This window comes from Ictalurus punctatus, chromosome 16, assembly GCF_001660625.3.
Source record: "Ictalurus punctatus breed USDA103 chromosome 16, Coco_2.0, whole genome shotgun sequence".
In the NCBI taxonomy this organism is placed as follows: domain Eukaryota; kingdom Metazoa; phylum Chordata; class Actinopteri; order Siluriformes; family Ictaluridae; genus Ictalurus; species Ictalurus punctatus.
Genome location: NC_030431.2, coordinates 8,672,501 through 8,700,012, shown reverse-complemented (window position 1 = coordinate 8,700,012; position 27,512 = coordinate 8,672,501). Strand labels below are relative to the sequence as shown.

The 27,512-nt window shown below is 38.5% G+C and overlaps 2 protein-coding genes across 7 annotated transcripts in view; one reads left to right on the top strand and one right to left on the bottom strand.

The window, feature by feature from the left end:
• The window catches only part of ints2 (integrator complex subunit 2), a 96,631-nt gene that overhangs the window by 50,663 nt on the left and 18,456 nt on the right, over positions 1-27,512 (bottom strand). For all 6 annotated transcript variants that reach the window (XM_017461912.3, XM_047153657.2, XM_017461911.3 and 3 more), the window contains 10 exons: positions 25,470-25,600; positions 25,173-25,343; positions 17,919-18,148; positions 16,672-16,797; positions 13,747-13,818; positions 7,957-8,071; positions 6,444-6,512; positions 6,052-6,186; positions 2,657-2,833; positions 885-993 (listed from right to left, as the gene is read on the bottom strand). In XM_017461912.3, coding sequence (XP_017317401.1) covers positions 885-993; positions 2,657-2,833; positions 6,052-6,186; positions 6,444-6,512; positions 7,957-8,071; positions 13,747-13,818; positions 16,672-16,797; positions 17,919-18,148; positions 25,173-25,343; positions 25,470-25,600 — 1,335 coding nt within the window. The remainder of the gene's footprint in view (positions 1-884; positions 994-2,656; positions 2,834-6,051; positions 6,187-6,443; positions 6,513-7,956; positions 8,072-13,746; positions 13,819-16,671; positions 16,798-17,918; positions 18,149-25,172; positions 25,344-25,469; positions 25,601-27,512) is intronic.
• On the top strand, positions 20,488-24,628 carry LOC128635252 (translation initiation factor IF-2-like). Its single transcript, XM_053687110.1, has one exon. The coding sequence runs from the start codon at positions 20,936-20,938 to the stop codon at positions 22,016-22,018; it is 1,083 nt and encodes a 360-aa protein (XP_053543085.1). The 5' UTR covers positions 20,488-20,935; the 3' UTR covers positions 22,019-24,628.

The window sequence follows — 27,512 nt, the reverse complement described above, 5'->3', positions numbered from 1 at the left end:
CCTATAAATTTTAAACAAATGCTGCTGCTTATTTACTAGCAGTTGATTCATTGTAGATTTTAACAGAAAGCAGAGACCACAGTGCCCTTGTTGTCTGTTATTACACACTTCAAAAATCTGCACCTACCTGAACATGTGAAGTTAAACTAACTGCTATTGAAAGCAATGTTTTGTTATGGTTGTGGTTTGGGTCATTGCCATGTTGGAAAGAGAGCCTTTGTCTGAGGTCCTGAGCTCTCTTGATTTGGTTTTGCTCAAACATGTCTTTGTAGTTTGATCCTTTCATATGACCCTCAAAACCTGACAAATCTCACAGTCCATGCTGCTAAGAAATCATTCCTTCTTTGATAATACTCACACCAAGGCTCCAGACTAATGCCATCCCTTCATCCCAAAAACAACTGAAATAGGGTACAGGATGTACAATGTAAAACCTGTTTTGGGACGCTTTTGGGTTGATAATGTATAAATTTACACAATGACAGTAAAATATATACATTTTAAAGTGAATGAATGTCATATAAAGTAAGGTTGGGCATGTTTTGTTTTTTTTTTTTAGCTTGCCACAAAAATGTGACTACTAAGTGGTGGTTGATGGATCTGCTTTGTTCCATCAACCACCACTTAGTAGTGGTGATTGATGCAGCTGATTGCTGATTTCTAGCAGGACAAAAAAATTAAACTGAGAAATATATCTAACAGTATTGTGAACAAAAGAAATGTAATACTTAGGACGGTCAATGTTCAGTTTGGGATGGCTGAACCCAAGTTTTGGGGCAGTTCTTAAAAAAGTTAGTCTGGAGCCCTGATACACAAAGCAACAAAAGAACAGTAAAATATATATTTTTTTAAAGAATGAGCAAAAATTTTTGCTATGTACAGACCAAGTGCTTTGCTGTTGGCCAGTAGAGCCTCTTCATAAGACAGAATATAATAGAGAATCAGAAGCTGAGTGGTAATGCTATATTGAACATGTCCTTTTCCTGCAGCTCCCTGAGAGAGAGAGAGAGAGAGAGAGAGAGAGAGAGAGAGAGAGAGAGAGAGAGAGAGAGAGAGAGAGAGAGAGAAAGAAAATGGGGCATCAGTACTGAACATGTTCACAGCTTAGATTTTTGTCTTAGTGAATCTAAGATCACAGGAACCATATAACCATGGACCACAATCGCAGTTAATTACTACCTGTTTGCTCCTGCCTAATTTCAGCTGTCCTATGAACAATATGGCAAGTGTTAGGGCATTATTATGGTTGATTATTAGTATTATTACTGTGGTTAATTATTCGCAGTATATTAACATCCAATATATGTCTTGTTTGGTATGTTTGAGTAATGATTTTCTAAAAGATGAGAGCAATTGCATTTACATGCAATTGCATGCATGTGTTAACATCTGGGACTAAAAAGCTTGATCCACACTCCATGAAAAGATGCGAAATCACATGATCGTAGAGACAATGAACTGATTTATTTTATTAATATGGAAAGGTGGAAAATATGGTTTACACCCTGCCCTAAAACAATGTTGATTTGACCAAACACTTTGGGGTCAACCCAGGTAGAAAGGGTTAAAACCCCCTGACACCAAGAAAACTTGCTGTTTTTGTTAATCAACAGCTTCAGAGAGTTCTCTTCAAATCAACAGCTTCAGGAGCGCTGATCATCCATTGACAATCAAGAGGGATCTCAGCCTTCAAGACCAAAAAGTGCGTTTTCTCTCTCTCTGAGCCTTATTCAAGTCTGTAACAACACCAGTCGTGACCATGCCAAAGAACTTCCTCCACGCTGATCAAACACTTCCCTGCAATTCAACAATGTGCATCCACCAGTACGCTCTTCACTCCACATTGGTCTCCTGAGATGCCACTCAAAAGACAACCGGACTGCCGACAAACGCAAGTACAGTACCTACAGATTCTAGTCAAAGCTGGTGCATTTTAATAAAGCCCTTCTACACGAAATGAAGGTTAAATTAGTTGTTGATGGTTTGTTCAGCACACTGTCTAAGAACTGCATACGGTGCTGAAACTATGGCGCCATTCATTCTGTGTCAAAACCATTTTCACTAATGCATGTGCGCATACATGTGTGTTTACGTGTTAGGTTAGATTTGTGTATTAGAATTAAGTGGGTTTTTTTTTTGTTTGTTTTTTTTTTTAAGAGAAGTGTCTTGTGTGTCTGTCCTCACAGTTTACAGCCTTAAACACCCGGACCTTGTTACTGGGCACACCATTTGTTTAACGACATCAGAATATTATTAACAGGTCATACTTAAGATGCATTCAGTTCAACTTATGTTGAAATATTAAGTCTGCAAATGTCCCCCTCTGAGCTGATCTGCTAGCTACCCCAACACTCGTGATGAGCACGATACAGCAGCAACACTGGTATAACGGCACATAAAGGTTGCTGTGGTCAGAACCATGGACCAAAACCTTTTATTAGAGGATAATCTTTTTCAGTACCATCATGATATTCAGGACATTAATCCAGTATTATTAAATTATTAAATGTATGTTTACTTTTTGGACTTGAATTTAAAATTTATCAGTAGAAATGTTTTGGTACATTATAGTACACGATAGCACAAAAACACAGCCATTATCCATACACAAGTTACACACATTATACATTGTTAAGACAAAATATGGCTCACCCACCCATCTCCGGCCCTCAAAAACATTAAGAATCTCCTGTTCTGTGATTGGTTGGTTGGTAGCCTCTGGGTGGGCCTTAGAGGCAGGCGTAAGAATGGAAGTAATGTAAACATCAATGAGAGGAAGGAGTTGAGTGTGAAGAGGTGTGGTGGTCTCACACAGCTGCCTAAAGATCCAATCCTGGAAAGAGAAGGGAAAAACAAAACAAAAAAACCCACACAAACAAAGAAACATAGATGCTTCATTACCAAAACTGATTAATTTTTCACCAAATGCTCACATAAGCCTTTATAAATAATTACACCATTGTTCTATCAGAAGTCAATGCCTTTAAGAGAGCAACTTTGGTGTAGTAAAAGTGTAATAAACAATTTAAGCCATATTAATCTCTTATTTTGATTATTTCTTTCTTCTAATAAAAGTAATGCCATGTTATGGAAATGTAACTGAACACATACATTGTTCAAAACAAACAACTATGTATATATGAAACAAAAAGTCACGTGCAAGGTTTTTACCTTCTTGTGGAGCTTGAAAAGCACGAGTATGAAGCTCAAAGGCAGGGTTGCCAGTTTATATCAAATTAAAAATAAATAAATAAAAAGCATAAAACTTTCCGGAATTGGTCAAGGAAGAATTCTTTTTTTATGATGTAAACAGATTTCTGATTTTTTAATAGCTGCCACTATGGCAAAATATCTCTGCTGTGAATTACAAAAAGCCATTTGAATTAATAAAATAAATAAATAAAAACTTCTCTGTTCATTGAGCATATTTTTCATCATCGAATGGAAAATATTTCAGGAATATCATACAGACAGTATAACAAAATGCACATCCAAGGACCCCATTTTGACTGGCAACATAACTGCATCCCAGCTTTGTAGTAGATTTTGATAGAAGATATGGTTAACCTTTCTAATCTTTAGGTAGCAAACCCAAAAACTAAAGTAAATATATAAAATATTGTTATTGTTGTCAACTACAAACAACACTTCCCTGATATGGAAAGGACACTGTTGTTTTGAAACATAGTTCGGCTGATTATTCAGTCACATTAAATAGAAGATGGGTTCAGAAAGTTCCACAGCACATCTGGTTCAGGACTTAAAAGTTGTATTCAACAAATTCACGATTATAATTTTTGAATGAAAAATGACATTTTTACAGCAGTCCTGCTCATATATCAGTGTTCTTTTTTTTCCCAGAGGCAATGCAAAATATTCCTCATAAAAAGGGGGACAAAACCATCCAGCATACGCCACTCCAACTTAAGGTTAAATCAGAATTACCCCCCTACATTACTAAAGTTCTGTTAGGTATTCATTCCTGTGCGGACAGAACCTTAGTGACTGTCTATGAGAGGAACATGTTCATCTACCAGACACTAATGAGAGAGTCTAGGCAGTGGTGAGTGGAGTATTGGTTGGCTATAAATGAGCAAATAGAGAAACAGTGGGAGGGGAATTTTTGGCATTACTACGGGTACTGAAAAACTCTGTAAATACTGTGCAGGTTAAGCTGTTCAATTCAGACTGCAAATGACTGTTCACTCAATCATTTAATTCAATTAGTTGGAACATCACTAGAGCCTCGATCTAGATGCAGTCTCACAACAAGTAAGTAAATATATAATGAAAATTATCTGTATTGTACTATCATTACAACCACTGCACTACCACCCTATATTATCACAAAGCTTATTAGCATGGCCAAATCAGCTTAGTCTGTTTAATGGAAGAAGCATTTATTAAAGTGATCTTTGTATTTGCTCATACAACTGATACTTTTATCCAAAGCAACTTACAACTGAGGAAGGGTACAACTAAGCAAATCGAAGGTTAAGGGTCTTGCTCAAAGACCCAGCTAGGGATTGCATGGCAGTGCTGGTATTTGGACTCATGACCTTCTGATCTGTAGCTCAAAGGCTTAACCATAAAACCACCACTTGCCTCAATGGGAGGTACCAGGTATAACCGGTCAATGAGAAACTTCTTTATAGCTCTCCATAACCTTGTATTTAAACAAGGACGTGAGATAAACAGGTGCATCTCAAAAAAACTGAATAATGTGGAAAAGTAAACCCCCCCCCCCCCCCCCCCCCCAACCCCCCAGTAATTGGAACTTTCATATATCCTAGATTCATTACACATAAAAGTGAAATATTTCAAGCCTTTTTTTGTTTTACTCTTGATGATTATGATTGGACACCCCTAAGCTCTGGGGTTCAGGTCAGGCGAGTAGGCTGATCAGGTATATGACTGCATTGACTCTCGACTTGAGAAAACACAATGGACCAACACCAGCAGATGACATGGCTCCCCAAATCATCACTGACTGTGGAAACTTCACAATGGACTTCAAACAACTTGGATTCTGTGCCTCTCCATTCTTCCTCCAAACTCAGGGACCTTGATTTACAAATGAAATACAAAATTTAATTTTATCCTCCCCATGATTGTGGTTGTGTATACTGAACCAGAGAGAGAGAGAGATTAAAAGGCTCATGAAACCTTTGCAGGTGTTTTGAGTTGGCCGATTAGAGCTCTTCTCAGGCGACATTTCTGTATTATAAATTGTTTATTCTAATATTCTGAGATACTAGACTTTTGATTTCCATGAGCTATAAGCCGTAATCAAGATTAAAACACAAAGGCATGAAATATTTCACTTTATGTGTAATGAATCTAGAATATATGAAAGTTCAACTTTTTGAATTAAATTATGAGGGAAAATGAACTTTTCCAGGATATTAAATTTTTCTGAGATGCACCTGTACAACACAGCCTGTGCTAGAGTTTCAGCAAGACAGCAAGACTTTCTTTCAGTTTGTCAAGGGTACAAGCCCAATGGTCTTTACAAAGTCATAATCAGGTCTTGGGAATTAAGAGACTCATATTGTCTGTTAAGTATTTTACTATTAATTACCAAAATACACATCTCTATATAATTATTCCATCAAATAGATTAATTAAATGTATTTCTGTGAATCTTTTCCCACCTTTACTGTGTCATACACACACAAAAAATTTAGGGAAAAATGGAAAAAGAAAAAAAAAAAGTATAATAACCTAGTTGCCCAAGTGTGCACACTTCTAAATTAATACTTTGTTGACACACCTTTTGATTTTATTACACCACTCTTTGGGTAAGAGTCTATGGGACATCTTGAATTGGCAATATTAAATTTTTAGATCACAAAAACCTGCCATTTTAATTAGGCTGTGCAGATTTTTTTTTTAATTATTTATTTATTTATTTTTTTTTTACATCTACTGTATGTAAAGAGATAATAGAACTGATAATGGAACCATGTGAAACAGAATTAAGTATGTTGTGTAGTTAAAAACAAACAAACAAACAAACAAACAAACAAACAAACAAAAACTCCTCTATACCTTGATGGAGACTTTGTGCTTGGTGAAAGCCCTGCTTTTGAGGAGCTGGTGAATACAGTGGATGGGTAAGAAGCCAGTAATATTGGCACTCAGGTTACTGGTGACAGCCACTCTCACCGCATGGGCAGTAACCACCTACAACATAAGCCAAGTACTTTTACAGAGTTCACAAATTATGAAACGCAAGGATGATCCACTCTTTTCCATGATGGCTTGTCATTTATTAATCCCTAAAATTGTTACTGATTCATATTAAATCAAATGTGATAAAGGTAACAGTCATGAGTCATGATGAGCTGACAGTAAATCATAATCGTACTCATGATGCAGAACATACCTGCTGCTGCAAAATTAAGACCCGCTATTTGAGAATTTCCTATTTTGTACTGTACCTGCTCAGTGAAGATCTCATGGGTAAATATGGTCTTCATTTTGTTCAGAGAGCTGGGCTTAATGGCAATCTGTGCAAGTACATAATCAAGGAATAAATCTTTCAACTTAGGCTAAAGCAAATATAGAAGTCACATTTCAAAAGACAAATTCTAAAACTCCAACTAAGCAGGTCATGGACTAGAATAATACGCCTGTGAATTAGGATTAATTGATTGTAAATAGCAAATTAAATACATTTACAAACAGCCTCAGGAAAAATTATAATACATGTACAGTCACTGTTTTACTTTGAATAAGTCAATAAGAGATTCTCCCAGGTCCTGGATGGTCCCTTTACATACAATTTAGAGCAACATATTAAAATTAAATCAGTTCACTATTAGTTATACATAAACTTCACAAAGGACAGAGTAAACAATTTTGATGAAAAAAGCAATCTTTCACAACATATTTTGTTAGGTTCTAAGGCCTTGTTCCAAATGGCGCATTGATGACATCATCAAGGTGAAAATCTATGGTGCATCAAGAGATGCATGGTGCAAAAGTCAACCCTTTGGACAGTCCTAAAAAGTTCATTGGATTCCAGTTGTGTTCAGTGAGGTGCTTTAATAATTGCATGCCATTCAGAAATACCAGCAGAAAGTCATGAAATTGCAGTCACTCACTGATGATACAAGAAATCCATATAATGGATGTGTTTCAATGATTTCTCACATTCATAATTTTCAATCCCACCAAAATCATTGACAAATTAAAAATTATGCATCACATGCAACCTATAGGCCACATTCTAATTCAAGTTACATTTACTTAATGAGGATTTAAGACCAAAATTGCAGACACTGGTATTGAGATGTCAAACCTGACAATGGACTTAAGCACTACTCAGAAGTTACGTAACAGTTACACAGGTGGAGCGGAGACTGCCTAAAACAGAGGTGAATCTCAGTTACACAATTCTGACCTTAAACTTATTTAACAAAAAACAATGTCAGACAATGCAACTCGAGAACAATCTGGAAACCTTATGGCTATACTTAACCACACTCAGGTTTCATATAAGCTGCTACTCTAACGCTACTTAATAAAAATGATAAATCAATAATGAAAGGTAATTTAGGGAAGTCATTTTATATCAGTATGTGTCCCTGATGCTCAACAAGTCCATACACTGTAATTGGTCTTTACAAATAATCACAATAAGCCCACTGCTAAGTTCACTTTGATGTCAAAGGGTGCCATAAGAGTTCACAGAGGATGCTCATGAAAACACCCTTCTGAGGCATAAAATGAGAAATGTGACACCCTAAGGCCTCACCTAGTGGATGCAACATACATCCTCACCTAGACCTAGTGGACAAGAGGAAACAAACAAGGCTGCAAATGTACCATTTGCGACAGGGCCTAATTCTTGCATTTCCAGTGAAATACATGTGGAGATCCTACTGTTAAGATGTGTTAGTAGAGATTACAGCTAGCCTAATCACAATGATACTGATTCTAAAGGCTCACCTTCATTCCTAGTGTGGAACAGACTAGCTCAATGATGGCACTGAGCTGGTTGGTATGGAAATACATAGCAACAAGCAATAGCATCTCTCCAAAAGAAGCAGAAACACCAGCAGCACTGTATGAGAAGAGGGACAGGGGTTTAAGGAAGTTGGGCTTTGTATATTCCTTGTAAATTGTATATCCAGGAAAACAAGACCACATAACTTTTATGTAAAAAAATAAATAATAAAAAAGTAACCTTATTTGACAAAGCTTTGCAATTAAATATATATTAAAGATGTGTAAAATAAATAAATAAATAAATGGATAAAAAATGTAAAACACACATTGACACACACGCATTGAAATCCCACTTCATTACAAGTATTAAGTCCCTCTATTCAGTACTTTTTGAAGTACCCTTGGCAGCAAAGAAAAACGTAGTCTTCTTAGCCATGTTTCACAAAGTAGTGTGAAGACATACCTGAAGCCCTGGGTGGGGGTTTGTTTAAATATGACATTATGGTGGTGGAGGTGGAGCCACCAACATAGTTGTTAGAGTTACGTACAGTTATGGGAAAAAGAAAATACAACTTTTCTTTTCAATTATCTGCTTTTATTTATCAGGACCTAAATAACAATTGTGTGAAACTCACCAACTACTATGAACAAAAATAAATAAATCCTATAGATGTTTCCTATAGGAGCTTATCAGTCTCATAATTTTGGAGAATTATTGGTCCACTCTTCTTTGAAATGTTGCTTCAGTTCATTGATGTTTGAGGGCATTCTTTTGTGCACAGCTCTCTTTAGATCCCACCACAGCATCTCAATGTTTTTCCCCCATCATTAACCAGATATCGATTTGCTGCTGTGCTTGGGATCATTGTACGGTTGCATGACCCAATTTTGGCCCAGCTTAAGCTGCTGGACAGATGGCCTCACATTTGTCTCAAGAATATTCTGGTATAAAGCGGAGTTCATCATTGTCTCAATGTCTCTCACAAAGTTTCCCACAAAGTTTCCCAGGACCCTTGACTGCAAAACAAGCCCAAATCATCATTCCCTCCACCACCATGTCTGACAGTTGGAATGAGGTGTTTGTGGTGACACACTGTTTGGTTTTTGCCAAACATAGCACTATGAATGATGACCAAACATCTCAATCTTAGTCTCATCAGTCCAAAGGATATTGTTCAAGAAATTTTGTGGTTTGTTCAGATGCAATTTTGCACCCCCAAGTCATGCTGCCATATTATTTTTGAACAGAGGGGGCTTATTCCTAGCCACCCTTCCATGAAAGCCATACTTGTTCAGTCTTCTTCTGCGATCAGGAACAAACATTTAATGTGCTTACAGAGACCCGCAGGTCTCATGCTCATTGTGGACCACCAGAGGACAAGGAGGGGCCATACACACACATGCATCCACATCAATGGGGTCGAGGTGGCACGTGTGACCAGCATCAAGCTTCTGGGTGTCTAGATCTCTGAGGACCTTTCCTGCTTCTCTGGTTCAAATGCTTCTCTGAAGCCATGGCTAATGTTCGTTCTTATTGGCATGATGTAGACACACACCCGAGTGTTAGAGAACATCAACTGCCAAAAGGTCTGCTTTTATAGGAGGTAGTTTCACTTCTTGATGATCTTGTGCACTTTATTTGTAACACCTGGCTGCTAATTTCTCTCTTAATGATGGAGGTAGGAAACGTGCTCTCATTTTGTCCCACTTGTTTTCGCAATGTTGGTTTACTTTTTGTGGGAAAATTATAACATTTTTCGACCGCTTCCATTTTCCTGCTACAAATGCTGTATGTACCTCCGAGTACAATATTACCTAAACGTGGTATTAGCTTCCACTGCTATTTTGATAACTCTTAGCATACTAGGCTTAATAAAGTTAAGGACTGTTTAGACATAAGGCTGCTAGACATAAGCTTTCCAAGTATGCAGTCACTGGATGGCCTCAGTTACAACCTGTGCAACAAGTGGTGATTTTGATTTTCTTGGTGATTTTGATTATTGACTAATTTAAATATCATAGATAGATAATATTTCCAAGGCATTACATGATGCAGAATGCTGGTGTGCCACAGTGCCAAAATATGGATTTTACCATACTGTGGATATAGGTATGGTAATGGTGCATCAGAAACATCCCCAGCATGAGATAAGAATGAACTTCAACAGTTTAATAATTAGTAAAACTGTACCAAAACGTACATACAGTTTAAAAAATTACAATTAAACTGCTGACAGTGATGCTGCAGGCAGTTTATAACTGCTGGCCAAAGAATTAAACTAATTCCTATGAGTGTTAATATTAGTTAACAGAGCTAGCATTGCTAAGCTAGTGGAGCCTTTTCACAATTCTATGTTTAGAAGTAAGCAAAAGAAAGTTAAACAATGCCTTAAGCTTACTAAGTTGAAATGTTAATGTTACCAACAGTCTGAGTCATAGATTTCCAGGGTGTTTCACAATCGTGCTTGCAATTATAAATGTGATCTGGTACAAAACAGCCATAAGAGAAGCCAATCTGATAGAAAACTAATTAAAGTTTAGTTTAAATTATTTTAGCATATTTCATAAATCAAACTTACATAGTCATGTGAAAATGAGTACACTGGATGGAAATCGTTGGATTTTTTGACATTTTTGGACAAGCAAGCATTTGATCCTCTTTGAAACAGTGCTTATTAATAAAGGTGATACACTATCAAATGACACATAAATTGACATTCTGTAGTAATTTTGTAGGTGGAACCGGTCTTATTTATACCCCTCTCATATCTAGTGTCTGGTGTTTCCTTTGCTATTGAGGTGTGTGGTGTCATGCCAAGACCTAAAGAGTTCTATAAGGCCTTCAGTTAAAAGGTTGTGGATATCTGGCAAGGGATTTAAAAAGATCTCCAAATTATTATAAATGGCACAGATTTCAAACGACTGCCAATTTGTCCAGGACTGGCCATACCAGCAAATTCACCCCAAGAGCAGACTATCTGATGCAAAAAGTCTCAAGAACCCCAAGATTTTATTACAGTATCTGATAGTAAGTCTTGCAACTGTTGGTGTCAAAGTGCATGCTTCTACAATCAGAAAGAGGTTGCACAAATTTGACCTGCATGTGAGGAATGCCAGGAAAAAACCTTTCGCAAGGCTACAGTTTGCCAATGAGTATATAGGCAAAGACCAGGCCTTTTGGAATAATGTGCTCTGGACAGACGAATCAAAGATAGAGCTTTTTGGCCACAGTAACAGCAGGCATGTTTGGTGCAGACCAAAGACAGCATTTCAGGACAACCACATCATACTAACTGTGAAGCAAAGTGGTGAAGCTTTATGGTTTCGGGTTGCTTCATGGTCTCAGGGACTGGATAGCTTGCATTAACTGATTCCATGATCTCAGAGACTTTGATTGTGATACTGGTTGGTGCCAAATTGGCAGGTTTGTTTATTTCAGATACTGCTGACCCCCTGGGATTTACACGCACAGCAGTCTTGAGAGTTTACATAGAATGGTGCAATAAACAAAAAAACATCTATTAAACATCAGGTCTATGAGCAGAAATGCCTTGTTGAGAGAGCTCAGAGGAGAACGGCTTGACTGGTTTGAGCTAAAAAGAAGGCTACTGTAACGCCAATCTTTACAACGGTGGTGAACAGAAAAGCATCTCAGAAGGCACAGAATGTAGAACTTAGAGACAGATTGGCTACAACCGCAGAATACCATACTGGGTTCTAGCGATGTCAGCCAAGAACAGGAATCTGAGACTACCAAGGGCAAAGGCTCACTGAAACTGGATAACTGGCGATTTGGAAAAATGTCTGATGTATCTCAATTTCTGCTACAACATTCAGATGGTAGGATTACAATGTCATCACCAGCATAAATCCATGGCCCTAAACTGCTAAGTGTCAACAGTTCAGACTGGGGTACTGGTGTAATGATGAAGGGAATGTTTTCTTGGACCCCTTAAACGATCATAGTTTAAATCCCTCAGCATATCTGAGTATTGTTGCAGACCATGCGCATCCCTTTATGGCCACCATTCACACATCTGATAATAGCTACTTCCAGCATGCTCTGAGAACAAAGGGGTGTCCAGCCCAGTGTTAGTGTGTTCCCAATAAAGTGGTTAGTGAGTGTAAATATGAACAATCTTTTTTTTTTTTTTTTTTTTTTTACATACTGCTACATGCACAAAGCTTTGCGTGCACTTGGTTGTTTGTTGTCGAATCGCTTGTTAGCTTGCTCCTTTTTTCCTCTCGTTTCTATATCTCTCTTGCCCGCCCTCTCCCTTTCTCCACAATTCCTGCCAATTAGTGGGCCTACCATCATTCAGCATAACTGTTAGCCCAATCATTTACAGAAACACGTCAAAATGGGAGGAGCTCTGGCTTTAAAAGGCTCATGGCAATGACTGCAAGACACCCTTCAGCTCACGTCTGCTAATTGTATCAGTGATGTTGGCTTATATGCTAGTTAGCGTGTCCACACTGATCTCACTGTCCCTATTGTTGATTTGTGCAAAATTGAATCTGTGCAAAGGTTCACTATGAGTAGTATGCAAATGAATATTGGGGGCGGGGGGTAACAAAACAGCACGGTATGCAGAGGTTAAGCATTATCCATCACGGTTACAACCAGGGTTGCGAATCTGAACAGTCTAATAACAGTACATGGTGGATTAATATAAACAGTAAATAGCAAGCTACCTTTTTTTTTTTTTTTTTTTTTTTTTTTTTTACATTTGCATAACTAGCTAGTTCATTTAATTTGTAACTGCTAATGAACACAGCACCAATAAACTAGCTAGCTTGTGCTGGGAACAATTAGGCCATTTGTTTCTCACAAGAACATTGGTGGGCGCTAAGTGAAAGCTCAAGTACTACTATATATTTCAGCATTCATAAACACGTAAGCACGCAGTTCCTCCACTGGTGCTAAATAAGCATATGCAGATGCATTTTCTGCCAGTAAAACATTGCTACAACAGTTTTGATGTTCTATGTCTATGACAGAGTACCTTGCATGCCTAGATTTAAGGAGGAAAAAACTACACATTATCTTCATTACATTAAAACTTAGAACAAGTAAAACTTCACATTGATTATAAAATACTATCAATGACCTACAGCAGCACACATGGTCTCATCCCACAGTAGCTGAGCGAATTTTTTTTGCTATTATCCAACACAACTGCTTTAACCAATCTGTGCTGGTTCTTTACCTAGAATAAAAAGACAACAGCAGGGGAGAAGCTTTTTCAAAAATAAAACTCAAGCTATGGAATAGCTTTCCAATTACTATTTTAGACACTGTCTCAAACCATGTGCTTGGTCAGGCATTTTGTTAAATACTATAGCTCTTGTGTATACCAGTGCCTGAACCTGCCACACTTCAAATTCTGCACTTGTGACTCACCCTCCACTGCGATTTTCCCTTTAAAATACTGTGAAACAACTCAATTGCACAGAACCGTTGGCTTAGGAGAATTTCCACCATTTCAGGTTTAAGGAAAGCAGGGGTAATGGATGAACTGAAGAGAAAGAGAGGTCAATTGTAAAGCCCACCCACAGACAAGACTGATAGGTCTAGTTAGTAGAAAAAGAAACCAATCAGGATAATGACGCTCAAAAAGAAGGAAATACATTTTAAATAAACTGTTCAATCATGCACTGTGGCTAACCATGAAACTATGACACCATAAACCTAAGCCAAACACAAAAATGCTTGCAGTAACACTAAGTAAATTTGGATAGAACAAGAAATGCATATTTCTGCAAAAGGTCCATGCAGATTTACAGTACCTTTCAAAGTATTCTTCCTCCTTAATCATCCAACTGAGCCACATCACCATCAGCTGCTCTTGTTCTGGTGTACTAAAGGGAAAGTGGGTTAAGAAGAGAGAGACATACATTATAGAGGCTCTACTAGTTTAGGAACCATGTGACGTTTATGAGGATTAACAGCCATTGCAAATACACAATGAATTTACTCCAAAAAAATTATTTCCTTTCATTACTTGTTTCAACTGTAGTGAACGTCATATTGAGATGCAATGCCTTAAGAGTGCGAACAAATGGACAGGATTAGTTTCTTTGGATGACATATTTCATAACAATATTACACCTCTCTTCTGTGATAAACCTCTTGCATCCAGATTAAATTAATGTGGGACAAGATGGTCTGTGCAGGGATGTTTTCTACATAGTAACTAAGTAGTGGGTTAGCTAAGCTCCCACCTCCCATCCTCATCACCTTCAAAAGGGGGACAAAGAACAGCCTGACCAGAACTCTTACCATTTGGTATGGGAACTGTATAGTTTCAGACTGCAAGACCCTACAGCGAATCGTGAAAATAGCTGCAAGGATCATCAAAGCCTCTCTATCCACCATCAACACCTCTTTTGAACAACCAGCGCATCCATAAATGTCACCAGCATTGTGGATGACCCCTCTTATGTCTTTCTTGAACTCTTGGTACTGGAGCATCCATGCCACTACCATAAAACTCCACAACAAACTCCCTGAGGCAGTCAGAATACTCAACACACTGCTGCCTCCCAACACTCACCTGAACTAATAAAACATTCTTCCCTGAACCCACCATTGTACAGCCATCAATGTACACATGCACTTTGTGATGCTGCTACTGGACACTTTTACTATTTATGAGACTCTTTCTTTTTGGCTGTTACCCTTCACCCATTACAGCTTTGAAACTACATCTTTTATATCTATAAGCTACTTATAGTCTGAAGTAGTTAAGCTGCAGTCAGGCTACCCTTTAAAAAATAAAAAATAAAAAGTAGCTAACATTGAAGCTATTTAAATGGGCAAAATTTTTAGTGCAGACCTGTAAAAATTTATTTCTTCTGTTTTTGTGTCTCTCATTAAATAGTTTTAGATATTCATACGAAATACAACATAAAACAAATGGAGACTTCTCCACGCATACCAAGGTTAAATTTGGTGTTCCACAAGGTTCTGTTTTAGGCCCACTGCTTTTTATTTTATATATGCTACCTCTAGGTCAAATTATTCGCAAACAGCTTCCACTGTTATGCTGATGATACACAGTTGTATGTTTCAGCGAAGCCAGAGGACAGACAGCAGCTTAGTAAATTTGAGGATTGTGTAAAGGACATTAGACATTGGATGATGACTAACTTCCTTTTACTTAATTCTGATAAGACAGAAGTAATTGTATTAGGACCATGTGTAGCTAGAAGTAAGCTTTCTGATAACATAGTTACTCTAGATGGACTTTCTGTTTCATCATGAGCAGCAGTGAAAGACCTTGGTGTGATTATTGACTCCAGCCTATAATTTGATTCTCATGTAGATATTATTACAAGGATAGCTTTCTTTCATCTCAGAAATGTTTCTAATATAAGAAAAATATCCTCACTACACGATACAGAAATATTAGTTCATGCATTCGTCACCTCTAGACTAGATTACTGTAATGCCTTACTGTCTAGATGTTCTAGTAAGTACATAAACAAACTCCAGTTAGTCCAGAATGCAGCTGCTAGAGTCCTAACTAGAACCAGAAGATACGACCATATCACCCCGATCTTATCCACACTGTATTGGCTCCCAGTGAAATCTCGCACTGATTATAAAATACTATTATTAACCTATAAAGCACTAAATGGTCTCGCACCACAGTATCTAAGCGAACTTTTGGTTTTCTATGATCTGCCACGCCTACATAGATCAAGAGATGCAGGCTATTTGACGGTACCTCGAATAATGAAGGCTACAGTAGGGGGAAGAGCTTTCTCTTATAGAGTCCCACAGTTATGGAACAGCCTTCCAATTAGTGTTCGGGACTCAGACACAGTCTCAGTGTTTAAGTCTAGGCTTAAAACGTATTTGTTTACTCAAGCCTACCCTGACTAGACTTTCAGTTATGCTAAGCACAGTCCTAATAATCTTTTCTCTCCGTCTCTCCTTCTGTCGAGCCACACGCGGTTTTATGGAGATACTAGAGATCCTGATCAGGTTACTTATCAATTTAAAATGACAAAATCACATTCACCTTTATATGAGTCCTTAAATTTGTGCTTGAACTCTTGGACGTCGTATTATGATTGAAGTATTGGACAAAGCATTTTAATATTTGGTTTGCAAAGATTACATATAAAGGCACATGAGCTTTGACAAATAAGTCCACAGTTAACTGGTTTTCTCATTATTGGAATCAGTCAGCATCTCCCGCTCCATCATGGATAATAAGAATGAGTCTGTTGAACTTGAATAACACATCATTGCATCAATCTCTTTACTCACTGACCAAATACTGCACTGTGGAGGTGAGAGTATATGGGTCAAATGTACTTAGTGACCTCATGCTACATGTTCACTGTCAGACGCAATGAGTGAGAATACTGCAGAAAAAATCATGGTCTCTATTTTTCTGCATCATTTAGTCTTTTGCTGTCATCAATTTGTATGAATTATTGGTAATATGGTGATTTCTCACATAAGAATGTTTTATGCCAATAGAATGGCCCAAACAAAATCTTTAAGAATAACACCACCAATTCTACCATCATACCACTACTACTATGAGTCTGGATGCTTGCATCACAGCCAAAACTATTAGACCAGCACAGAGTTTGTCAAAGAAAAGTAGGTAAACAACAGCAGGAGAAAAAGACCAACATGGCCGAGCTAGACAGAAATAAAATTCATTTAAATAACTGACAGAACATGAGGAGTACCTGACAAGTGTAGGGAAGGCAAGTAATTTGCAAAATGACAAAGAGACAAAACGGACTCCAGCAGGCGTAGCAGGGGGGCGGCTGGTCATCAGCTGGAGTAGCTGCTCAGCCTCCTCATCTGTGGGTCTAAAAGCAGAACTATTAAATGCCTCATGGTATGAATGTACTCAGAGCTTCAACCAGTTGCATGTTAGAACACTAGATATAGGCTGAAAATACAGATTCTGCATCTACAAACTACTCAATTTATACAGTGCTAGAAAAAAGTATTCAACTTTCCTGATCTATTTTTGCATGTTTCACTTAATATTTTTCAGATTTTTAAACAAAATGTAACATACAGACCCCTCCAAAAGTATTGGAACACACAGTTTTTGTGCAAAATACAGTTTATATCATTAATTTTCTGACAGACAAAGGTTAACACCACAATCTGGTCCTGTGTGGAAAAAAATAACTGCTCCCCAAGTTACTCAATTCAACCAATTCACCAAATGTGATGGATAACTGGGATTCAATTAGATTAGGTACACCCAGGCTTGATTAATGCCAGCCCTTCTGAATCTAAACATTACTTAAATAGAACCTTTCCAGCAACATGGAGTAGGCTAAGTGGTCTCAACAGGCAGTACACTATGCCACGATGAAAAGAAATTTCAGGAGAGAGATCATATTTTCTGGTTAATATTTCGATAAGTGGCCAGCCTACCAAACTTCCAAGAGTGCATTAACGACTCATCCAGTAAGTCACAAAAAACCTTGCTTACTTCATTCAGATAAGATCATGGTTTATTAGTCACCTTCATGATTCAACCATTAAAAAGAGACTGGTCAAAAATGGTAACCAATGAAAGCAAAAACCACTGCCGATCAAATGGAACAAAGTTTTTTGTACATTTGATAAAAGCATTACTGTAAGTGTTTGGTTGCAGTTGTTGCTGTTAAAGCCAGCATAAAAAAAAGTTATTTAGGTTTTGTGGTGTGTGTTCCTTTTTTTTTTTTTTTTTTTTTTTTTTTTTTTTATAATCGAGGGGAATAACCTTTTTCCTTCAAAAACTGAAATGAGCTTTTAAAGATTTTGCTTGTGTTTCCTTATGTTCTCCTTGTCTTATATTGCATTGTATGATGAAATAAGGAGGGGACAAATACTTTTCATTGCACTGTACACATTAAAAAAATATTAATTTAAGTGAGATTTAGGCAAAATAGCCAGACTGTCTGAATGCAAATCTGTATGAGGCAAATACCTGAGGCCAGCGATACCCATGAGAGCGCAGTAAAGTCTGAGCAATGAACTGCCTTTCACCACATGATCCTCTCTCAGACTTGAGTATGCTGAGCTGCCCTCCATCATTTCAGGACTGAGCCTTGTGTCATTGAGTACACGTGTACTGTGTGAGCAAGGCAAGATGGCTACCAGTTCCAACAGCAGCTGCCTCCGCATTTGCCACAAAACTGAACTACTCTGACTCTTTCTCTGAAATGTACAAAGATTTAATGTAAACAGAAGTAGAAATTTTTATACTTACACACACACACACACACACACACACACACACACACACAGATACATACGTGGAAAAGCGGCAGCAATTTTGAAAAATTGCAAGCTCCTCCGAATATTGCAGAGTTTCCTTGATTTTGCATTAATTTCTATATAATAATTTTTATATATATATATATATATATATATATATATATATATATATATATATATATATATATATATATATATAGAGGATGTGAGGATTATCCCACTTATGCCATGTTCACTTGCCAGCATTGACAAGTTAAATCAGTCATTGATGATTGCAGTGCAAAATCTGACTGAAAATATAAAAATAACGGTTCATTTTTGTTCATTATTTTATATACGTGTCATTAAATCTAAAATCTAAATCGAGAGCAAACAAGTGAATAAATGTACGTAAGAGAGAGACAGTGTGCAAGTGCGAATTACAGTGTCTCTAATAATAATAATGAAACAGTAATTTTAACTGTATGTTACTATGGTTACAGTTGTTTATAGACAGCGCATAAAATTAGAACGGTGATTAAACTGACCGGAACTACCTGTGGTACACACTTAAACCTTCCAGACAATCATAATCAAGTATTTGGAAATACCATGGTACATACGTTTGTACATACATATGTACATACAAACATACATGTACAATCTCGATTAGAGCATTTTGAAAAACATAATTAACCAAATTAATCATGCAAATCGCTAAACAAAACGGCAAGCCCAATTCTATTATATTTGCTATACAATGAAGACATTTAGGTTTGAGATCAAAAGATTTATACGAGACTATAGGTCTGAATTTCAGCTTTCATTTCCTGATATTTATACGTAGAGGTGTTAAGCAACTTAAATGGATGTGTTGTTTGAACCCATCCATTTTTCAAGTGATCAAAAATACTGGAACATGGGAACAGGTGTTTCTTTTTGCGCAGGTGTGCCCTCTTAGATTGATTGTTAAAACAGTTAATAGCTCCGAATGCTTACTCTTAGTTTAGAAGCAGAAACATTTGTCACAAATACATTACAGCACAGTGAAATTCTTTTCTTCACATATCCCAGGTTGTCAGTAAGTTGGGGTCAGAGTGCAGGCTCAGCCATGATATGGTGCCCCTGGAGCATATAACGTTAAGGACCTTGCTCAAGTACCCAGCAATGGCAGCTTGCCGGTGCTGAAGCTTGAACCCCACCCTCCAGATCAGTAGGGCTGTGATGGTGGCCATGACAACCGCACCAGTATGTCACCACGGTGACCTGCGGTAGAGTCACATCACACACCACATTAATGTTTCTGCTTGACTTGGCACTATGCCCAGCAAAAAAATTTGTATACAAATGTAATAATAAGAGGCTCAGGAAACTTTTGCAGGCATTTTGAATTAATTAGCTAATTAGAGCTCTTCTCAGGTCGACATTTCTGCATTATAAATTCTTTATTCTAATATTTTAAGATACTGGAATTTTATTTCAATGAGCTGTAAGTCATAATCAAGATTTTAAAACAAAAGGCTTGAAATATTTCACATCATGTGTAATGAATCTAGAATATATGAAAATTCCATATTTTTAATTAAATTATGGGTTGGGAAATTAACTTTTCCACGATATAAAATTATTATTTTTTTAGATTCACCTGTATTATAGACAACACACACACACACACACACACACACACACACACACACACACACACACAAACTAGAGATGCACAGATGTATCAGCCAATAAAGGCAATGTTTCCAAGTTAAAACACTGCTGTGTGTAAAGATGTCTCTTGTGCTGAATTACTCTGAATTGGGTGACAATGACGACAAAACTGCAGTTTGTAAGCTCTGCACTGCATGTTAACGAATAAGGTGTGCATGTTAACAATATATATATACATACATACACACACACACACACACACACACACACACACACACACAGAGATAGATATCAGAGAAAAATATATTTGCAGAGTAGTACGTTTTATATCCAGTTAATGTTAATATAAAAAAAATGTTTATATTATATATAACCAGTTTGATGTTCAATGATGAAGCAGAAATGCTTTAGTTTGTGGTGAGGGAATGTGAGACTAACAGGAGTTTTTTTAGAATTCAGTCAATGTTAATATGAATTAATAACATTCAATTGTCACGATTCCTCCTTGAAGCAGTGTGCTCTAAGCGCAAATGAGCAAGCACCTGCTTTTCCGCTGTCGACCGTAGTGACATTGGGACACGTGTGTTTTGTTTATGTTTGTCATGTCTCCTCCCTGTTCCATCATTGGCTGGGAATTCACGTGGGTCTGTATTGCTCCCAGCTGATAGCAGTTTACACGCTAATCATGTCCGCATATATACCGTGCGCTTCCCAGCACACAACGCGGAGGATTAATAAGTCATAAGTAGTAAGTAAATGTTTTGCGTATTCATAGTCACGGTTCATGTTAGAGTTAGTTTAGTTTGCGTCATAGTCAAAGTCAGTTCGCGCTGGATTCTCCGCTTCCAGTCCCTCGTTCTAGTTCATGTCTTGTTTTGGTTATCGACCTAGATTCCTGCCTAGCTCCGTGTATGCCTGTTTGCCAATCGCCTGACCTCTTGCATGTTTATGGATTACGTTTTGGATCACGTTTAGGATTTGTCTGCCTGCCTGTCTCTTTAAATAAACAACTGTTATCCTGCACTTGCATCCGCCTTATCTCTGCTTCGTATCTCTGCTACGATTTATGACAGAATCTTCCGCCGAAACATGGATGCAGCAGGAGAACGGAGGAGACGCAGAACCAGGAAGTCGACGCCCACCATCCCTGCTATGGACTCAGTCCACTTCCCACAATGGACAATTATGGAGCTTCCTGATCCATTTGACGGATTTTTCGGTGCCCCAGAGTATTTCCTGGTAGATTGTCAATTCTATTTCTCCAGCCTGTCAGACCCTAAGCCAGAGGAGAAGCACTGGCTCCGATTCATGTGGTCCCGGTTCTTTGGACCGGCCCGTCAATGGGTGCAGCTCAAACTGGATAAGCATTGTAGGAACCTGGACAGTGTAGAACAGTTTGTGGGGGAATTCATGATGCGATTCGGGAGTCCGGAGGCAAAGGAGGAGCTAGAACAACTTCTCAGGGGGGGAAGTCTGGAAGGTGAACCTGCCCTGCCGTTTACCCACTACTACAGGCAACTTCATGCAGAGAGCAACTCTGAAAACCAAGTCAAGTCTCAAGTCCCTGAGATCCATGTCAAGCCTCCAGTCTCTATTGTCCAAGCCAAGCCTCCAGGCCCTGAAGCCCAAGCCAAGCCTCCAGGCCCTGAAGCCCAAGCCAAGCCTCCAGGCCCTGAAGCCCAAGCCAAGCCTCCAGGCTCTGAAGCCCAAGCCAAGCCTCCAGGCTCTGAAGCCCAAGCCAAGCCTCCAGGCTCTGACGCCCAAGCCAAGCCTCCAGGCTCTGACGCCCAAGCCAAGCCTCCAGGCTCTGACGCCCAAGCCAAGCCTCCAGGCTCTGAAGCCCAAGCCAAGCCTCCAGGCTCTGACGCCCAAGCCAAGCCTCACGTCCCTGAGCTCACGTTCAAGCCTGCTGATCCAGTTTCCCAAGCTCTGCTAATATCTCAGCCTAATGACCAAATGCTGCTCACGCCCAAGTCTACCGACCCGGTCACCCAAGTTCAGCCCACTGACACGCACAGCCAAGTTCCGCTCACGCCCCGGTCCGCCGACAGGCCCAGCCGGGCTCCGCTCACGCCCCGGTCCGCCGACAGGCCCAGCCGGGCTCCGCTTACGCCCCGGTCCGCCAACACGCCCAGCCCAGAATTCACGTGGGTCTGTATTGCTCCCAGCTGAAAGCAGTTTACACGCTAATCATGTCCGCATATATACCGTGCGCTTCCCAGCACAAAACGCGGAGGATTAATAAGTCGTAAGTAGTAAGTAAACGTTTAGCGTATTCATAGTCACGGTTCATGTTAGAGTTTGTTTAGTTTGCGTCATAGTCATAGTCAGTTCGCGCTGGATTCTCCGCTTCCAGTCCCTCGTTCTAGTTCATGTCTTGTTTTGGTTATCGACCTAGATTCCTGCCTAGCTCCGTGTATGCCTGTTTGCCAATCGCCTGACCTCTTGCATGTTTATGGATTACGTTTTGGATCACGTTTAGGATTTGTCTGCTTGCCTGTCTCTTTAAATAAACAACTGTTATCCTGCACTTGCATCCGCCTTACCTCTGCTACGATTTGTGACATGAATAAGTTAAGAAATCTTAATTTAATCTTCAGAATTTAGTTAATGTTAATTTGAGTAATGTGTTTTCTGTTTATGAGAACAGTTACGGTGAAACAACTTGTTGAAATGGAGAGAATAAAGTTTTTTATTTGCATTTCTTTCAGAATTGTGGAATAAATTATTATTAATATAATAAAAGGTATAAAAGGCAGAACCACCAAATTATCTGTGTCTGCCGATATCACTATGAATAATCGGTTATCGGTATCGGCTGAGAAATACATCGGTGCATCTCTCATACATACATACATACATACATACATACGTGTGTATTTCTTTGTAAATTGGAAGACAGAAGGTTTCTGTTGACTTCTGAATTCATTCTGCTGCTAGCTTCATGAGCTACATCATCAATAAAGATTAGTCAGCTCTTTCCAAAAGCAGCCAAGCAAGCCCAAGCCATAACACTACCTCCATCTTGCTTGACCGATGAGCTGGTAGGTTTTGGATCATGAGCAGGTACTTTCTCCACAATTTGGTCTTTACATCACTTTTGTAGAGGCTTTATAACATTTTTGGCTCATATCTATTTCTCTACAAATTCCAATCTGGCATTCCCATTCTTACTGATGAGCGGTTTGCATTTTGTGGTATGGCCTCTATAGGTTTCTGCTCTCAAGAGTCTTTTTCGAATGGTGCTTTTTGATACAGACACCTATATCCTGTGGAGGTTGTTGTTGAGATCACTGAAAGTTGTTTTTCAGGTTTTCTTCATAGCTCTCACAATGTTTGTTATCAACTCCTGTGGTTTTCCTTGGCGGACATGTTTGATGCCAGTACACCAGTGGTTTGGAAATTAAAGCTGAAATTCTGATCTATTCTCATTCATTTTTTGATCTCAAACACAAATGTCTTCAGTGTATAGCAATAATAAAAGAATTGGGCTTGCTTTTCCAATATTTGGGCAGTGGTGGCTTGATGGTTAAGGCTCTGGGTTACTGATCGGAAGGTCGGAGGTTCAAGCCCCAGCACTGCCAAGCTACCACTGTTGGGCCCTTGAGCAAGGCTCTTAACCCTCACTGCTCCAGGGGTGCTGTTCCATGGCTGACCCTGCGCTCTGACCCCAGCTTCCTAACATGCTGGGGTATGCAAAGAAAAGAATTTCACTGTGCATATGTATATGTGATCAGTAAAGACTCATTATAATTATTATTTTCAGAGGAGACTGCATGCATGTAATATCATGGAAAAAGAAAGTACATCTTCCATCAATTCTATGTTTTTATTTTACCAGGGCCAAAATAACAATTGTGTGGTCCACAACAACTTTACAAATAACCAACCTCTGGTGACAACTAGAGGAAGTCATTTCTTCCCAAACAGTAAACCAACATTCAGCAGTGTTTCCTGTTAATTACCTAGACAGTGGCGGCCCACCACAGTTTAATTTGTCCCACCACGGTTTCATAATGAACCAAAAGCATTTTTACACGTCTCATAAAGATCTCCGTTTTGCAATGTTGCTTCGGCAAAGCATCTCTTACTCCAAGTCAGTCAGACCACTATCCTTACAACCATGTATACAGCCAATGATTTATCTGGGGGCTCACAATTATTTATGAAGAGTGTTACTACATGAATGATTATCGATATGATGATATCAACAGGATGGATCACTATCTGTTAACAACCTAAGAATGCAACGGCTAGCTAGTAAACTGGTAGAACACTTCATCTTTATTAACAACTGGTAAAGATAACATGTACTACATTATACCATGTAGCATGTTGCAAGGGTATCAATGGAAAACTGACATCAAATAAAAAAAGACTTGCATGAAGAGGGTCTGTTGAGAGTCCACGCCCGAGAGCATCAATAACACACTCACAAGCATGCTCCTGGACCCCCCTAAAGGGTCAGGGGTCCAACCACCACAGTTTCATAAAATCCAGTGGGGAAACACTATTCAGAATCCAGGTGGGAAGAAATAAGTACACCCTTCCCTCTGACTTTCACAATCATTAAAAGAGTAATTAGCAGCCGGTGTTATTAATGAAATGCACAAGATTAGTTAATCATCAAGAAGTATGACTACCTCTATAAAAACAGATCTGCACAACCGCAAATTGATATCTCAATGACTAAAGAAGAAAAAAAACCTGTTGGTGTTGGAATGGCCAAGTCAAAGTCCAGATCTCAACCCCACTGAGATGCTATCACAAAATCTAAAAAGAGCTGTGCATAAAAAAAAATGCCCTCAAACATGAATGATCTGAAGCAATGTTGTAAAGAAAACATTTACGTCAAGTTATTGTTGCTTAAGGCGGTTCTACATGCTACTGTATAATAGGTTGTGCTATTTTTTTCCCACCTGGTTCCTGACTTCTTTTTTTTTTTTATGACTAGATATTTAAATCTTTTTAACACAACTGCTTAAAAAAATAAAATAATTGAAAGTGGGTGTACTTTCATTTTCCCATGACATACACACATAGAAAGCTGTTGCACGGTTGTGATGGACTTTAACAGCAAAAATGTCAAGCACATAAACGCATGACACTGTTGCCAAACTTATCAAAAAGACAGGAAATGTTGTGGACCAACCGAGAAGTGGACATCCACAAACTGACGAAGGCACAAACTATGTGGTGCTGGCATACATAGTCCCCTATATATGGAGATTTTTGGGACACTGCGTATATGTACATACGTGCGTGCGTGCGTGCGTGTTGAGTGCCTGTGTAGATGCCCATGTAAATCGCATAATTGAATGCTTACCTGTTGCCCATTGCGGATGAACATGCCAAACCATGTGCGCACTTTGCTGTTTGTGCCGAGGAGTAGACCACTGACATAAGACACTAAAGGACTAACAGCCTTGTCTGCACTGCCTGCCTTATAATCTAAAGTCAGAGCCACCCCTAAACCTGGCAGGTGACACTCCTCCACCTGCGGAAAACGAGAGGATAATATTTAGTAATATTCAGTAATAATCAATTGTGTAGCTGAGTTTGTAAAGCTTGATGTATGGGAGTCCTAATGCAAGCTGTGTTAAGTATAGCTGTGAATTCTCACCACCATGGCTCTGATGTTAAAAGCTTGAGATGGGTTCATCTGGCACAGCTGCCTTAGAGCCTCAGTCCTGTGTCTCCCACCCACACTCTCCTCATCTTGCCTTTCACCACTCTTTATAAGACCACGACATACTAAAAGGTAGGACATAAATTTCAGTACTCATTTTCTTTCAGGTGTTATCATCTGCTGAAATTTCATGATGATTGATTGCTGTGAATATGATATTTAGATAATACACTTTGAAAAGTACATAGTTTTTAAACAGCTGCTTTACAGGCCACAGTAAAATCAAAAAGACAATATAAGATAACCAACTGAAATTGGAATATAGCTGTGTGTATGAATTACAGGTTTTTAATCCTGCATCAGCCTGTTCCTGTTGGTAGACTGACCACTTATGGCATTTGTTTGAAGCCCACAATACTTTATACGCACTCAACCAGTTCAATTTCCACAAAATGTACAACTATATACAACCATAAAAAGTCTTAAAACAGGTTACCTTTTTAATAAACATCATAAACATAGCATTTAAATTTCACATTTGGCCTGGACCTTGGCCTGATCAAAGCAATTAAATGGAAAAATATACAAAAAAAGGACTATGCATTTAGGAGTAATTAATTTTGCTTTGTGGCGAGTTCACATAGCATACAGTAAAATCATGAACCTTGAGGAGAATAAATAAATAAATACATTTTACAAATCGCCAGTAGCAAACAGGAGGTAGTCATTTCTTTGTGGGGAAAAAAAAATCCCAGTGCCAACTAGAATGTCATCAACTAAAGAAATGCTAGAATAGTCCTAACTAGGACCATGACAAATTAATTGATCGAGTCAGACAATGACACTACAAACATTGTGAGTCAAAATTAAGAAGTACTATAATTATTTTTTTCTAAATTTAGAAAAAGTTTATTTTAAAAAAAAAGAGCAAATACTAAAGTGTCACATGCGATTAAATGTCAATCAGAAAAGTGTTCATAAACATACTCGTTTTAACCGCATACTAACAAATCAAACGTCTTTCCAAGCCCACAGAAGATGGTTGTGCTTACAAGTAATTAGAAGGGATCTCTGGTCCTGGTCCTTGGTCTTCGCAGTGCCCAAATTATAAGTAGATAACTATTATATCAAGTTGGTATGCTAATTAATCATTTAAAACCAGCTTAGCTTTCAATTAGCCAACATGCCTACTTTATATTGCTTTAACAAACCTGCATATATGGTCAAAAGTTTGTGGACATCACATGCTTATGTGCTTTTTGAACATCTCATTCCAGATATAGTCCCCTTTTGCTCTTATAAAAACCTTCACTCTAATAGGAAGGCTTTCCACTCAATTTTGTACCGTGTCTATGGGGATTTGCCCATTTAGCCACACGAGCATTACTGAGGTCAAGCACTTATGTCAGGAGACAAGGCCTGGGGCACTTCAGCGGTCCAATTTATCCCAAAGGTGTTCAGTAGTGTTGAGGTCAAGGTTCTGTGCAAGCCACTCGAGTTCTTCCACACCAATCTTTGCAAATCATCTCTTCATGGACTTCATTCTGTGCACAAGGGCACTGTCATGCTGGAATTTGTTTGAGTTAGGCCCCTTAGCTCCAGTGAAGGAAAAATCTTAATTTTACAGCATACAAACCCATTCTAGACAATTGTGCACTTCCAACTTTGTGGCAACAGTTTGGAGAAGGCCCACATTAGAGGTCTGCATTCCCACAGCTCTCCGGCAGGAACAGAGGGATCAGATTTCTTGCGGAGCAGGGTTAAATTTCCGACGGTAGAGGTCAGTATCTCTGGTGTACTTTGGGCAGGAGCAGACAGTCTGACAATAGCCTTTTATTTTAAAACATTATTTACATATACAATCCCAATTCCAAAAAAAGTTAGGACAGTATGGAAAATGTAAAAAAAAAGTAATTTGATAATTCAATTCACACTGAAAACACTAACATTATTTGATGTTTTACTTTGTGAATTACATTATTATTATTTTTTAAATATACACTCATTTCAAATTTGATGACTGTAACACACTCCAAA